The sequence below is a fragment of the Glycine max genome, chromosome 3, assembly GCF_000004515.6.
Source record: "Glycine max cultivar Williams 82 chromosome 3, Glycine_max_v4.0, whole genome shotgun sequence".
Classification (NCBI taxonomy): Eukaryota; Viridiplantae; Streptophyta; class Magnoliopsida; order Fabales; family Fabaceae; genus Glycine; species Glycine max.
Window position 1 is genome coordinate 31,551,412 of NC_016090.4, and position 14,201 is coordinate 31,565,612.

The window sequence follows — 14,201 nt, forward strand, 5'->3', positions numbered from 1 at the left end:
TGGAAAGCGCAGGTTAAATCATGACGAAACCAGGGAGGTAAAACATCTGGTGTGCGAGGGGGTGTTCTGACCTGGACAAGGTTTTTGGCGAGCAGGGCGGGGAGTAAGTCAACATATTTCATTGGGATTGGATCAAAGGTTGTTTTCTGGCGGTTTTGTGAGTGATATGGTTGTTGGGGGGTTTGCGGGCGATTTTGTTGTTTTTGAGGGTATTGTGGCTGATGGTATTGCTGTGGAGGATATTGTTGTGGATGATATTGTTGTGGAGGGTATTGTTGTGGAGGGTATTGTTGTGGAGGGTATTGGTAGGGGTAATGTGGCCTTTGTTGGTGATATGATGGGTTTGGGATAGTGGATGCGACATTCGCAACCTGACGATATGGGGTGAAATTCTGCTGAGGCTTACCATGAGCTACCATTCCCACCTCTTGATCTTTCTTCTTCGCAAAGTGGCCTCCAAACTTCTTGGCATTACTTGCGGCAGGGGTACTTTCCCCAGTCAAACGTCCCTCTCGGACACCTTCCTCTAATCGCACCCCCATGTTGACCATTTCGGTGAAGTCTGTTGGTGCACTTGCAACCATTTTCTCGTAATAAAACTGGCTCAGGGTCTTCAGAAATATTTTGGTCATTTCCCTTTCTTCCAACGGCGGGATAATCTGGGCAGCCACTTCCCTCCAACGCTGGGCATACTCCTTGAACGTTTGCTTCTCTTTTTGTGTCATCGCACGGAGTTGATCACGATCCGGGGCCATGTCCAGATTGTACTTATACTGCCGGATGAACGCTTCACCTAGGTCATTGAAAGTACGAATGCTCGCACTGTCCAAATTCATATACCACTTTAGAGCGGCCCCAGTCAGGCTGTCCTGAAAGAAATGAATAAGCAGCTTATGATTGTCAGTATACATGGACATTTTCCGCGCGTACATCACCAAGTGGCTGCGGGGACAAGAGTTCCCTTTATACTTCTCGAAGTCTGGCACCTTGAACTTGTGAGGGATAGTAACATTTGGGACCAAGCATAATTCACAGGCGTCCTTCCCGAACAGATCTCTTCCTCGGAGGGCTTCGACTTCTCTTTGCATACCATCAAATCTTTCTTGGAGTTCTTCCATCTTGTCGAAGGCTACAACATTTTCAGCTTGGAAAATTGGCTCAACCTCTTGTTGAATAGTGTGGATCAGTGGTGCTGAATAAGTCATTGCAGCTTGAGGGAAAGAGGTACCGGGTTGCGGAACCGGTGCTGACTGCTGAGCAAAAGGAAGTGGAACTTCAGATACAGCAGGTTGGGGACTTCCACAGACTGGAGGTGGCATTCCCCATGTACAACCTGGAGGCAAAAAGAGGGGTGGAGAAGTCACTGTAGATAGCGGGGTTGTGCTCACCAAAGGCTGCTCTACAGCAGCGGCGGCAGCTTGAGAGTTCTGGGCTGACAGGAGAGCACTCATCATGGTCGTCAACCTATCCATTCCCTCTCGTAAAGTGGCAACCTCCTCCCTGAGACTCTGATTTTCTTGTTCAACTAAATCCATCCTCTTCCGATTGGCCCTGGTGTTGTAAATGCGAGTTGGTTTGTGGAGAATTCGCCGGGCCACTTTCCTTGGGCGGTGGCTGATTGACCCCCCTTTTGAAGTAGAGAACACAGTGTGAGACTCGATTTAGAAACTATGAATGCAACATGATGCATGCTTATGCTTATGCAAAAAGAAAGAGAACAAATTATTATCGAAGAACTTGTTAGAGAAATTGTAAACATCATAAACTGAAACACTTCACTTAAACATTGGAATATTACAAAGAATTTTTTTTTTTTTTTTTTTTTTTTTTTTTTACAAGTCAAGAGATTTCGGGAGCTAAAATCTAAACATAAGGTCCTAAGAACTTCAGACTCAAACTCCCGGAGTAGATGGGTCCTCGGAATCTGAATGTGTACGGGAGAACAAATCCATAAACCTCCTCTTCCTTCTAGCATCTTGGTGGAGCAAAGCGTCTTTCCGACGAAGCAAGTCGTCCTTCTCAATCATCCTCTGGTTCTGGATAAAAAGCTCACGGCTCTGTTGGGCTATCTTCCCCTTCAAAGTCTCATTCTCTCGCTCGAGCTCCTGGCATCTCCTCTTCCAAGTTTCTTTTTCTTGCCTTTCTTTGGTTAATTGTTCATGAAACTCTTCCTTAGTGTCAAAGGGGATAGGCAAGGATGATGGTGGGATGGTGGACGATAGGTATCTTGGTAAGTGGTAGGGTAGGCCAAAGCTCTTGGTCCTATCAATAACCCACTGGGTGTAAGATTCATGCACATGGTCTGATTTCTTCCCCAACTGACTTCTGCTGAGTCTACGGATGGCGCTCCAAGCTTGTGCGAATCTTTCCTTTTTGTTCGAGTGATCTCCATGGTTAAGATAGAATTCATTAGTCAAGGCAAGGTTGTTTGGTTTTGTCTTTATCGGGTACCCAAATTGTCGTCGAGCGAGAAGTGGGTTGTAGCTAATTCCGCCACGCATACCCAAAAGAGGTACGTTGGGATATTCACCACAACTCACAATAATCTCTCCAACGTCACTAGCTGCTTGGTACCAAACGATGTCAGATGGGTCAAGAGTCATGATTCGGTGAGGCCAAGAAAGTTTGTCATCATTGGTCTTGAAGGCACGGGATTGAGGTAAGTGGGAGGTAAACCACAGATAGAGTAAAGGTGCACAACAAGAAATGGTTCCACGGCCAGCCTGGGTACGGTCATGGATAGAGTGGTAGGTATCGGCGAGTAGAGTGGGTACGGGGTTCTTTGTAAGGAGGATTTTAATGGCATTGATATCGATGAAGTTGTCAATATTTGGGAAGAGTAAAAGGCCATATATAAGGAGGGCTAGGACAGAATGGAAGGCAAGTGTACTAGCTGCTTCAGCAAATATGGAGGCTTGTTGGTAGAGGAAGTGGGTGGGAAGACCTTGGAGGCCTCCTTTAGAGGTAAGGTTTGCTTGGATGATGGAGGTTTTAAGATGGAGAGCGGCTGCGATGTCGGAGGGTTTAGGGGTAGGCTCAAAACCATGGAAAGGTATCTTGTCTGGCACAGGTAAGCCAACTAGGTAGGAGTACTCTTCAAGTGTGGGGACAAGCTGGTAATCGGGAAATGTGAAGCAATGGTAGAGCGGGTCATAGAACTGAACCAGGGTCTCTAGGCATCCTTCCTCAACATCTACTCTAAGAATTCTGAGCAACTTCCCATGGTGAGCTTGAAAATCAACTGGATCACTTACTAAAGATGCTAGCTCCCTTAATCTCAACAAGTCTGTTTTTTTGAAAAGGTACTTCCTAGTGCTTCTCAGTGGGATGTCCATATCTACAAAGTTTACAAAAAGCTTGTCTAAGTCCTTCGATAATTTGGATGAAAAAAGAGTTTATGCATGGATGCGTGTATGCATGATTATGCCAAAGTACGGAGAAAACATGGTGAAGTTAAGTCCAAAATGTTGGAGTTAAGGGTAAACACGCCATTTGGTGAGGACTATGGTTTCATATGTACCTGCATCACGGGTTCTACCAAGTTCCCAAAGTCATTGACCACTTCCGAATATTGTCGGATTACGGGACTACTCCCGGTCCAACAACGTCCATAGGAAAGCCTCGTTTGAGTGTAGTATCGCGTATCAACCAATTCAAGACTACTCTTGATTAGCCACCGCACTACGTCCTAAAAGGCCAAGATGGGTTAAAGGTAACTAAAGGTCCTCAACTTCATAGGTCGCTTGAAAATATCAATGCCGGACACGACTACTCATGCCAACATAGTAATACTCCCAAGATCCCTCCATTGAGCGGGGTTATCACATGTGCCACATCCGAAACTCACTCTCGGAAAGACACGATGATTATACCACCATCCTATCTTATGTTTCCCTCAAATCCGGGTGTAGGACTTATCTCACCACTCACGTAAAAGATAAACACTTAAGCACGTATTTACAGTTACAAACAAAGCATAAAGATGAAGAAAAACAAGATAGGTTTAACCCACTTAGGAGTTCGATCCCCAGTGGAGTCGCCATTTTTCTGTCGCGGTGATTTTTGGATATCAAGCTATTGATTAGCGTTGACTCGCAATTTTAAGATCACCACCGATCTTTTATTTTTCCGAAGAAAAGGGAGAAAGCTCGAAAAACCCTAGTTTTTAAGAGATCAAAGGTCCGGGGGTTGGTTACGCGAAGGGAAGGTATTAGCACCCTAAACGTCTATAGTACTCTATAGGAACCTCTTGCTTATTTTATCTTTATGCTAAATTGATTATTTGTTTGGAAATAAATGTTCAAGTGTGAAAAGATTAAAGAGATAGGTTAAAAAGAAAGGAGAAAAAAAAGTTTTTGTTATTTTTATTGATTTGGAAAGACAAAGTCTTTTGCCTACATACCCGAATGGGATCAAAATCATGTAGTTCGGGGTAAAAAGCCGAGTGGTTGGTTTTGATTTGTTTTTAAAGTTTGAAAAAAAAAAAAAAAAGAGTTTAAGAAAGATAGGAGGCCGAAAAGGCATAGAAGAAATAAAAGAAGTGAGTTCGATTGATTTTAAATTAAAAAAAAAAAAAGTTTTGATTGATTAAAGATTTGATTAAGAAAGAAGGGATAGAGATTGACCCCTTTTTTTGAAATTTTGATTATGGAAAGTTTTTGGGTTTTGACCTTTTTTTTTTTTTTTTTTTTTGATCTTTAGTTATGCAGAGATAAGTCTAAATGCGCCGGATCCCTTAAAATGGCGTTGGATCAAGTGAGGGTCCTTTTCCTCGGATACGGTTCAAATTACATTATCGTCCTTGGCAGAAAACATAAATGTGAGTGTCGGTGCAGATTCTCATTTTTTATTTACATTGGACCTAGATACATTCTAATTGGCAATAAAATAAATGACAAATAATAAACTAAAAGTTGTAAATGCACTAGAGTAATACGCTAAAAGGAAATAAAAATGCATGAAATGCAAAACAATAAATAAATATGGCGCATAAAATAAATAAAGGAAAATAAAATGCAAGACATAAAATAAATATGATGCTAAAAAAATAAAATAAAACGAAAGTAAAAAAAATGCAATACAGAAAATAAACATGATGCTAAAAAATAAAACATGCAAGACATAAAATAAATATGGAAAGAATAAAATAAAAATGCAAGGCAAAAATAAATAGGGTACACAAAATAAAAAAGAAAATAAAAGTGCAAGACAAAAATAAATATGGAGCTGGAAAATAAAATGCAAGACAAACAATTAAATATGGTGCTGGAAAATAAATAAAGAAAATAAATAAAAATGCGAGGCATAAAATTAAACATGATGCATAAAATAAAAAATGCAAGACATAAAATAAATATGGTGCGTAAAAAAAAAAAAGAATAGAGAAGAAGAAAGGGGTACAGCAAGGAAGAGGGGGGGTGAGAGTAGAAATCGGAAAAGAAGAAGAAGAGAAAAGAAGAAAATGGGCCAGAGATGAGTCCAACGGGCCAAAGAGGGGAGAACCGGACCGGTTTGGTTCAAGAAAAAAAACCAGACCGGTCCAGCCTCTATATAAGGGCTAGGGGCCGGTTTAATTCATTTTTTAAAAGCTCTTTCTCTCTCTTCTTCATTTTTCTCTCTTCTCTTTCCTCCTTTCCGAAGTTCTCTGCGGCCAAGAACACCCCCGGCGCGGCGGCCGCTGGCGGCGCCACCGTGCCGGAGTAGCTCAAGCCCCCTCTTTTTTTAAAAAAAAAACCTCTCGAACCTCTTCACTCACTCGTATGAATCTGAGGTTCGTTTTCAAAAAACTCGACGCGGCAAGCCTAGATCTAAACTCAAAACGGACAGAATCCTACCTTTTCTTTCGTGTTTGGCTGGGCTAAAATGGTTTTGGGCTGGTAACTGGTGAGTTAGGACCGTGTAGTGTATGGTTCTGGATTCGTATTATTTTGGTTTATGCCGATTCGGTTTCCGTGATCTGTGTGATGATTGGGGTACAAATCGTGTGATTTGTGGTTATGGAATACGAATTTGTGGTGTTGAATGTGTTTTGGATTTTGTTTCTGTTGGTTTTTTTTGTGGTTGATTTGTACGGATTTGTGAAATGGTGGTAGGTGGTGGCCTGAGGGAGGCTGTGTTGGTGGTTTGTGGTGGCTTGGCTATTCCGGCATTCTGACTGATTGGTACTGTATTCACCTCTGACACGCACAGTAATTAATGCAGTATTTAAAGGACAGAATTAGGGTAAATAAAAAACGAAACGCCCCTCTGGGCCTGGACCAAAAAAGACCGAAAAGAAGAAAAAGGAAAAAAAGGAAAGGAAAAAAAAAATATAAAACAGCAAAATAAAATAAAATAAAATAAAATAAAAATAAAAATAAAATAATAAAAAAAAGATACTAATAATGATATTAAAGAAGAAACGAAAATAATAAAAACACTTAATAAAAGGAAAAAAGAAAGAAAAAAAAAGAAGAAAATAATAAATAAGAATAATAATAATAATAATAATAATAAAATAAATAAATAAATAAAAAAAAAAAAAGGTCGTCTTCGAAACAAAAATGAGGTATTTTAAAATACCTCCCTGCCGAAATTTCGTCTGAAACGACGGAAACTTCCGGTTTAAAAGACGAGAAAAAGAATTAAAAAAACGGGTCAAAAATGGGGTATGACAGTACCTTTAAAAATTATTTTTCTTCTCTACTTCTGTTGTTTGATCTGAATGTGTTGTTTATAGTTGTTAACCTATTCAGACAAGTATATCTATGTTTTACAAACCGTAGTCTTGTCCTATGTTTGTTGAGTCCTAATTAGAACGGGTTGGAATTCACTAAATTAACCCTATTAACAAAATGTTAATTAGCTTGATGAAAACATGGATAAACTCATCTTAACACGTTCTACGAAAATCTTAAATCCAACCGATGATGTTCTGTCCAATTTGGATTTTATTTTGCTTTAATCTTGATCCGACCAAACCCATCTTCACCACCTACCTCTTTGCACTAAAGTCAAGCTAGCCTCTATGCATGGCCTTCACGTCACCAGAATCCGGTTCCACTTTTTCTTTTTGCTTAACAAAATCATCTCAAAACAACTTTTAATTTTGTCATGTTCTTGTGTGATTCTTTTGCTTCCTACGATCCCATTCCCCACCAGCACCTCCAAACACGCACTACAGTCTCTTCTCTACTGTTACACGACATGAAACCACCATATTTCTTCGATACACATAACACCCATAACCTCCAATATTTGGCATTTTTCTTTTATCAATTTCTTTGCTTCGGATCCTCACAATCAGAGGTGGGGGTAAGAAACTAGCTTGATTTTGTCTGGGCGAATTGTCCTTTTATAAGCTTTAGGCTATGTTTGGATATTTTTAATTAAAAAAATTGAAATGAAATGAAATTGTATAGCAAAATATTTATAAAAAAAAAAATCAAATTGTCTTCTAGTAACACGGGTAGTGTGTCGGTCACACTTTTGGTTTCATTTACGTTGTAAATTGTAATAGGGTTCACAAGTTTAGGATTTACTTATATGTATAGGCTTGCTTTGTTCAAAAAGGAAAAAAAACGTATAATAAATTATATGTTTCAATAATATTTGAAATAATATATGAACAAATGTTATAAAATTAGAACTTAACTAGAATTAGAACACATTATTAGTGAAATTCACCATATATATATTGGGTGATTTTTAATTAATTAATTAATAGTATAAAAAAATTTATATTAACAGTGTATCAAAATTAAATTCATAAAATTATGAAATAAATTTATTTAGAAACATTTTTATTTTAATCAAACAATTATAAATTTGATAGTAAATTATAAATTAATTGAACGAACTTACCGAATTAACTTCGAATGATCTCTGATTGATACAGTTGCCAACCCTTACAATGATTGTGAGACTCAGAATATAAAGACAAGGTGATCATTTAATTTTCAATTTAGTGAAGACAAGGTTGGGGCTTTATTATTCAATTTCTGGACCCATCCACCCGTTTGTTTTCTTCGAGGGACTTCTATTTAATCATGAATATCTTTTCTTTTGTTTTCTTTTTATTTCGCCAAGTTTTCGGTGCATTTATCACTCCCCACTGTGAAAAATATATTTGAACCTCTTCCCACTATAATTTAAGTGATTTTTTTTTTCTAAAGAGAAGTGACAACAAATTAGTTACTTTATTCGTGTCAGACCAAATTAACATCGATTACCAATTATAATCTAAACATGCTATTTAAGGTAAAATAACTTTCAAATGAATGTTCACATTAAAGTTAAAATAACTTTTAAAAAGAACCTTAGGTTATAAAGCTATTGCTCTTAAAAGTTAATCAAATAATTCAAATTAGATGTATACTGACAAAATATCCACATATATATATATATATATATATATATATATATATATATATATATATAGTTATTTTTTTATTTAAGCAATTAACAAAGATTTAATTTTGTAAGGAAAACGTAGAATTTATTATTTATTTTATTAAGACAGTTATATGTACAGTTTATAAATATATTGAACTTGAGATATTAAATGTTTAATGCATAGAAATTAATTTTGGAAAGGAGGACTCAATTAAGAGTGCTTTTATTGCAGACATTTTCAATTTATTCTCGAGAAAGTATACATACAAGATTAAAAATATAAAAATATTGAAAATGCACAAAATGTGAAATCACAAAATCATTTTATTTTGCCATAAAAATGATGATTATTTGTGAAGATGGCCAAAAAGACAACTATTATGCACACCAAATGCATAATATATGAAGATACTGCCAATATTAATTATCTAATAGGGACACCAAATAAAATGCTTGAACTGCTTAAAATGCACTTTTAAATTTACTGGTAGCCAATTCGTTAGCGTGGCTCATTATCGTTGCAATTTACAGCACTCCAACAATTCCTCAGTCAACATTTTCACTAGGTCGTACGTGTCCACTGTCATGCTGAATTCATGGTCCATCTACAGTATAAAACAACCATATATTGATTATTTAATGGTATAAGCATGCAAGTGTGAGAAAGATACTAACTAATTAATTTAGCTTTTCCTAGAAAGTAAATATCCATTGATTTAAAATATATAGCAAGCATGTAAGTGTTAGAAAGAAATGTCTGTCCTTATAATTATCCTTAGAAATTTCTAATGTAATTTCGATTTATCTAAACAAAAACTATGCGCTTTTGATCCCTTTAATTTAATTTTTATACTTATATCCTTTTATTTTTAAACTTCAGCATATTTAGTCCTCCACGGATTTTTTTTACGACCTCCAAATTCTTTTATAATAAAAAAAATTGGTTTGTGATGAAACTAATAATTAAATGATATTAAAAGTTTAGAAATAAAAGAATCAATAGAAACTTGGTTAAAACAAGATTTGAAATTAGAATTAAGAACTGAAATTGTTTAGATATTTTTTATGGGTCGGTTTTGAAAAGAAGGAAATTTAATCAATTTAATTTGTAAAGATTATGACTAGGAAAATAGAATTTGAGGGTTTTGTTTGTAGAAAACTGATGAAAGGACCAATTTTTTTTATATTTTAAAATAAAATAATTTAATTAACTTGAAAAAATAACTGAAAAAACCAAAATAACATAAAATTCAAACTAGAAGAACAAAAAATATACTTACCAAAGTAATTACATGCATGTATATTGAAGATGAAAAAAGACATTCAAAAAGTTTTTTTTTTTTTTGGCTTTTCTAAAGAGAGTAACTTGCTTTCAATGATAAAGTAAACAATGTAAATACATGTTTATATTTGCAAACTTATGTTTTGGTTATACTTAAGTTTATAAATTAAATTTGTAAAGGAATTTCAAGTCTTGTTTTTTTTTAAAACTGAGTTTTTAAACAAAATTTTACTCTAAATATATATACTTTTTGGTGTAACTAAATTAATATGATCCCAGACTGTATTGACCTCCAAACAAACTTTCGGAACAGTTTCATCGAAAATCTAAACATACTCCGATGAGCCATTTTTTTTTTTTTTAATCAACGCATACACTAAGTCATTGATGAAATAATCAATTTCTAATGCTCTAACACATTCATGATTTGTTATTATGCATGTAATATTATCCAATTGATTTTCTCATTAATGACTGATATTGTTTATTTCATAGTTAATTACAATTATACTTCCTAAAGTTATTTTCAATTGTACATAATAACTAGCTCCTTGCTCCTTTTAACTTTTACAACAGATTTTCTTACAATTGAAGGTCCGTGATATAATATTTTTTAAACAATTAAAGGATTAATTAACATAATATAAGGATTGTCGCACACACAAAAAAAAGGTATTAGTTGTATCAGTAGTGTAGGAATAAAAAAAGAAAGAATATTTTGTGTAATATGAAACTATCTCAAGAAATATTAGTGTAATTTACTTTCTTTTTATCCTCTAAAATGAGTTGTTTACTTCACACAAATCTTATCCTTTTTCTAAACATCAAAGTATAAAGATGAAAAGTTATCCTATTTGATTCTTTTTTGTCTAACTATCTCATTTAATTTTAAAATATAATTTTGACATGAACTATGGAACATGGAACTGATCTCTTCTAAACACGTCATTATAATAATGGTGTGCACCTACCATAGCAATGCTGGTAATGCTGAGAGCGGAATTCCCAAAAGGTAAGACATTGCTACACACTATGCAGAGATTATGAGCTTCAAGCTTGGCCAGTAGCTTAAGTACAATGTCCTTTTGCTTCTCACACGTTACTCTGATGAGAACATCTTTTCCTGAGACTCTTGCTTCAACTTTAGGACATTTCTTTATAGGTTTATCATCACAGGTTTTGTTTATTTTGAAACATCCTAAGGATTCCGTCTTTCTCTTCTTGTTCTCTTGTTCCAAATCTTTCACATGCTGCTGAAGATATTTCACATACTCTATAGCGTTGCTAAGGACAGAAGCCTTGTCCATCTACACATTAATTAGAAATATCTTAATTCTTATTTTATAAGCTAATAAAGGATTGGTGTGATATAAATTTCTCAAGTTTGGCTTTGATATTACAATATCTACAAAAACTTTATTCCACCAGATGAGTCATATATATATATATATATATATATATATACCAAGACATCATTAAACTAGCTTAAAAATCGAATTCTTGGAAATATTATTATTTGTCATTGAAATCTATAAATTAGTTTGAGTATAGTCACCATTCATGCTATATTGCTATTAAAATAAATGGAGGTTTAGTTTAAATTTCAACAAATGGAGATACTTATATTTTGTATCGTATCCCATAGTGTTTCGTATATGATTACCTCAAATTTAGTATTTCTGAGAGAAAAAAAATTATGTCATTAAAAAGTAAAGGATACTCATATTTAGTATCCGACAATTTCTCAAACAGTTGTGAGAAAGAAAAAATCATGCTATTAAAAAGTAAACAAAACATATGAGCTGACCTTTTTCAAGTCTGGAATAAGTGCTGAAAGAGCTATGAACATTCTGCTGATATTCTCTCTCCTTTTTCTTTCAGCCAATATGTGATCAAGTGTCTGAGAAAAGCGTCTACCCCTCTTGAGGGGTTTTCTATTGTGTGGCTTTTCTTGTGTCTCCTTTGAATGTTCACCATGATCATATATTTGGCATGTTTTCTTGGGATTAATTGGCACTAAAGTGGAATCCTCAAAAGACAGAATGCAAGACTTCGGTTTCTGTGGAGAAGCATCTTGTTTGAGACTTGTCATATCAAAGCCAGTGTTGATCTCTTCCAAAGATGAAGAATTGCTCAAAAGGGTGGTGCTTTCTTTAGTGAGATATGAATAAGAGTGATTTTCCCATGAGAGTTCACCAGGATCCACTGAATTCTCTCCCTCCAATTGTTCCTCGACAGAGTTCATGTCATATTCACTGAATAAATGATAGTCATTAGTGTCCTGCAAGCACAAAAAAGAGAATAATTTTCAGGAAAGTTATGTACATAACGTATATAATCATATATATATATATATATATATATATATATATATATATATTTATATTGATCGAATCTCCTATTACCAAAATAGAAACCCATTTTAGCCATGACTCATCCATTGGGTACTTAAAATTGGAAAAACTTGTTCCTGCTTATATATATGCTTCAGCTATTGAAGAAAGCTAGCAGCGACAAACTAATGTAGAACTCTATTCAATGCAATTATTGTCATTATTATTATTGATAAAAGTATTATTACGAGAGAGAAAATATGTGGCAGATGCTAAAGACACGTACCTCACACTTTTCTATAATAAGTGTCGTCATCGTTGCAATTACGTCATTATCGTGGATTGAAATTTGATGGGTGATTATCTTTTAATTTCTAGTGTGTGGATGTTAGGTTGAGTATATTATTAATAGCATTAATCTAAATGAAAGACAATAAAAATAAGGGACAGAAAAAAATTTCTCCTAAATTTCTAATGTGGCTATAAATTTTTGAATTGGAGATTTGCATTTAAAGTAAAACGACCCTTTGTGGTAATCAATTTAAGAGCTTGGTACTTGGTATGCCTTTATTTTGTATTGCATGTATTTAGAATTTGTTGTTGTCTTGTTTTTATAGTTATTGATTGGTATGCCTTTGTTAAATTTTTTATAATATAACTTTAAAACTTTTATATATATTAACTGTACATATTAAAATCTATAATATTCTTAATTTATCTCACTACTAGAAAAAGCATATTTTACGACATCAAGCGATGACGATTCCTCAAGAACCGTCTTAGTATGTAAGACGAGGGCATTTTTGTAAATATGAGATCTTAGAAATGACCATTCCAAAACAGTTCCGTGAAAACCGCCTTATACACTACAAGAAAAATATCCTATACCTACAGACAAAAACTATCACTATAAATAAAAAATCCGTAGGTAAATGTATGATAAACTTTGTCCTACGGACATTTCTTCCGTTAACTTTGAGGGGGCTTATAATGACAACTAATTGTCTGTCACTATAGGTTTTACCTACTATGTATAGTGTGTAGGTAAAAGTCATTAACTTCTACTTACATCTCCTAACTATAGGTAAAAGTCTTTAATATGTATCTATCTTCTTCAACTGTAGGTAAATGCATAAAATATCAACTAAAGATACTGCCCATTTGGATAAGCTTTCCTATGGCAAAGAAACACTTTTTCAACATTGAAAAGTACTGCCTATTTCAGGATTCAGTGGCCAAATTGTCTGCCTCTTGAAAATTCTTCTCCTTAGATTTCAATGCCTCTGCTGCTTGGGCCTATTCCCACAAAGAACCAGCTGTTGAAAATTGAAAATACAAACAAAATCCAAATACTCTTAAAATCATAGTGTACTTACCTGGCAATAGGCAGTAATTAATTCTGGTCTCAAGATACAAAATCGGGAACCAGGTCCAATATAGTTGGCATCACGAGGAGTTACTCTCAACAAATCAAGAAGATAATGTCTGGTTTGGTTACAAAAAGGGCAAAGCATCAGAGCATAAAAGTAGCACAACAGGAAATAGGTTACCATAAAAAAATAGATATAATAAACTAACTAAGAACATTGCAACAGATAACAACTAGAATTAACTTCAAATGTACTAGCATTGAACAACACATTCAACAATAAATAACATACAAAAAAAAGCCAAAATGGAGTTAATACATAAAAGAAACAAATAGATTAGTGATGTTAAAATCAAAATCTTCCTATAATTGGAAATTATGCCTTTCAAATGAAGCATTAGGAAATCGGCAGAGAGCATGTCACCAACAAAACACAAACTATAAATAATCAACTAACTCAAAAATAATTACCAGTCATCACCACCAACAATGCCCTAATTCTTTTTTCTCACCATTGTGAAGCTGTTTTGACAAGTTCTAATCCATTTAGTTGCAATTCAAAATATTTTTGGAGCAAATAACTTCAAAAGGATAAAGGATTAGTTAAAACACCAAAAAGCCATATCTATGCTTCTTATACAAATTGATGTTATGAACTATGCTTAGATATAAGGACTAGAACGAAAAGTTGGAACAATTATAGGAATCAAAACCACAACAAAATAATTTATCTGCATGCATATACCTGAACTGTGCAACAAGAGATTGTGTCTCTCAAATTGTAATTTGACCTGCTTGAAGTTGACCATTGGCCACCATTCATTCTGAAAATATAGACATCATA

General features: G+C 34.6%; 3 protein-coding genes across 3 annotated transcripts in view; all 3 read right to left on the bottom strand.

Moving 5' to 3' along the window:
• Nucleotides 1-1,555, bottom strand: part of LOC113001210 (uncharacterized) — an 11,749-nt gene extending 10,194 nt beyond the window's left edge. The window contains exon 1 of the mRNA XM_041013935.1: nt 72-1,555. Coding sequence (XP_040869869.1) covers nt 72-1,535 — 1,464 coding nt within the window. The 5' untranslated portion in view covers nt 1,536-1,555. The remainder of the gene's footprint in view (nt 1-71) is intronic.
• Nucleotides 1,556-1,892: 337 nt separating this feature from the next.
• On the bottom strand, nt 1,893-3,335 carry LOC106798235 (uncharacterized). Its single transcript, XM_014774215.1, has one exon. It carries the CDS (start codon nt 3,333-3,335, stop codon nt 1,893-1,895), a length of 1,443 nt encoding a protein of 480 aa, XP_014629701.1.
• Nucleotides 3,336-8,679: 5,344 nt separating this feature from the next.
• LOC100815351 (transcription factor bHLH18) lies at nt 8,680-12,185 on the bottom strand. Its single transcript, XM_003520354.4, has 4 exons — nt 12,061-12,185; nt 11,463-11,936; nt 10,627-10,962; nt 8,680-8,978 (listed from the first exon to the last, which is right to left on the bottom strand). Exons 1-4 carry the CDS (start codon nt 12,094-12,096, stop codon nt 8,886-8,888), a joined length of 939 nt encoding a protein of 312 aa, XP_003520402.1. The 5' UTR covers nt 12,097-12,185; the 3' UTR covers nt 8,680-8,885.
• Nucleotides 12,186-14,201: the final 2,016 nt, after the last annotated feature.

Coding starts and splice junctions, on each gene's coding strand:
- LOC106798235 (XM_014774215.1), bottom strand. CDS start 3,335: ATGGACATCCCACTGAGAAGCACTAGGAAGTACCTTTTCAAAAAAACA.
- LOC100815351 (XM_003520354.4), bottom strand. CDS start 12,096: ATGGATGAGTCATGGCTAAAATGGGTTTCTATTTTG. Junction 11,937..12,060: donor TAAAATGGGTTTCTATTTTG/GTAATAGGAGAT, acceptor TTGTGCTTGCAG/GACACTAATGACTATCATTT. Junction 10,963..11,462: donor TTATTCCAGACTTGAAAAAG/GTCAGCTCATAT, acceptor ATTAATGTGTAG/ATGGACAAGGCTTCTGTCCT.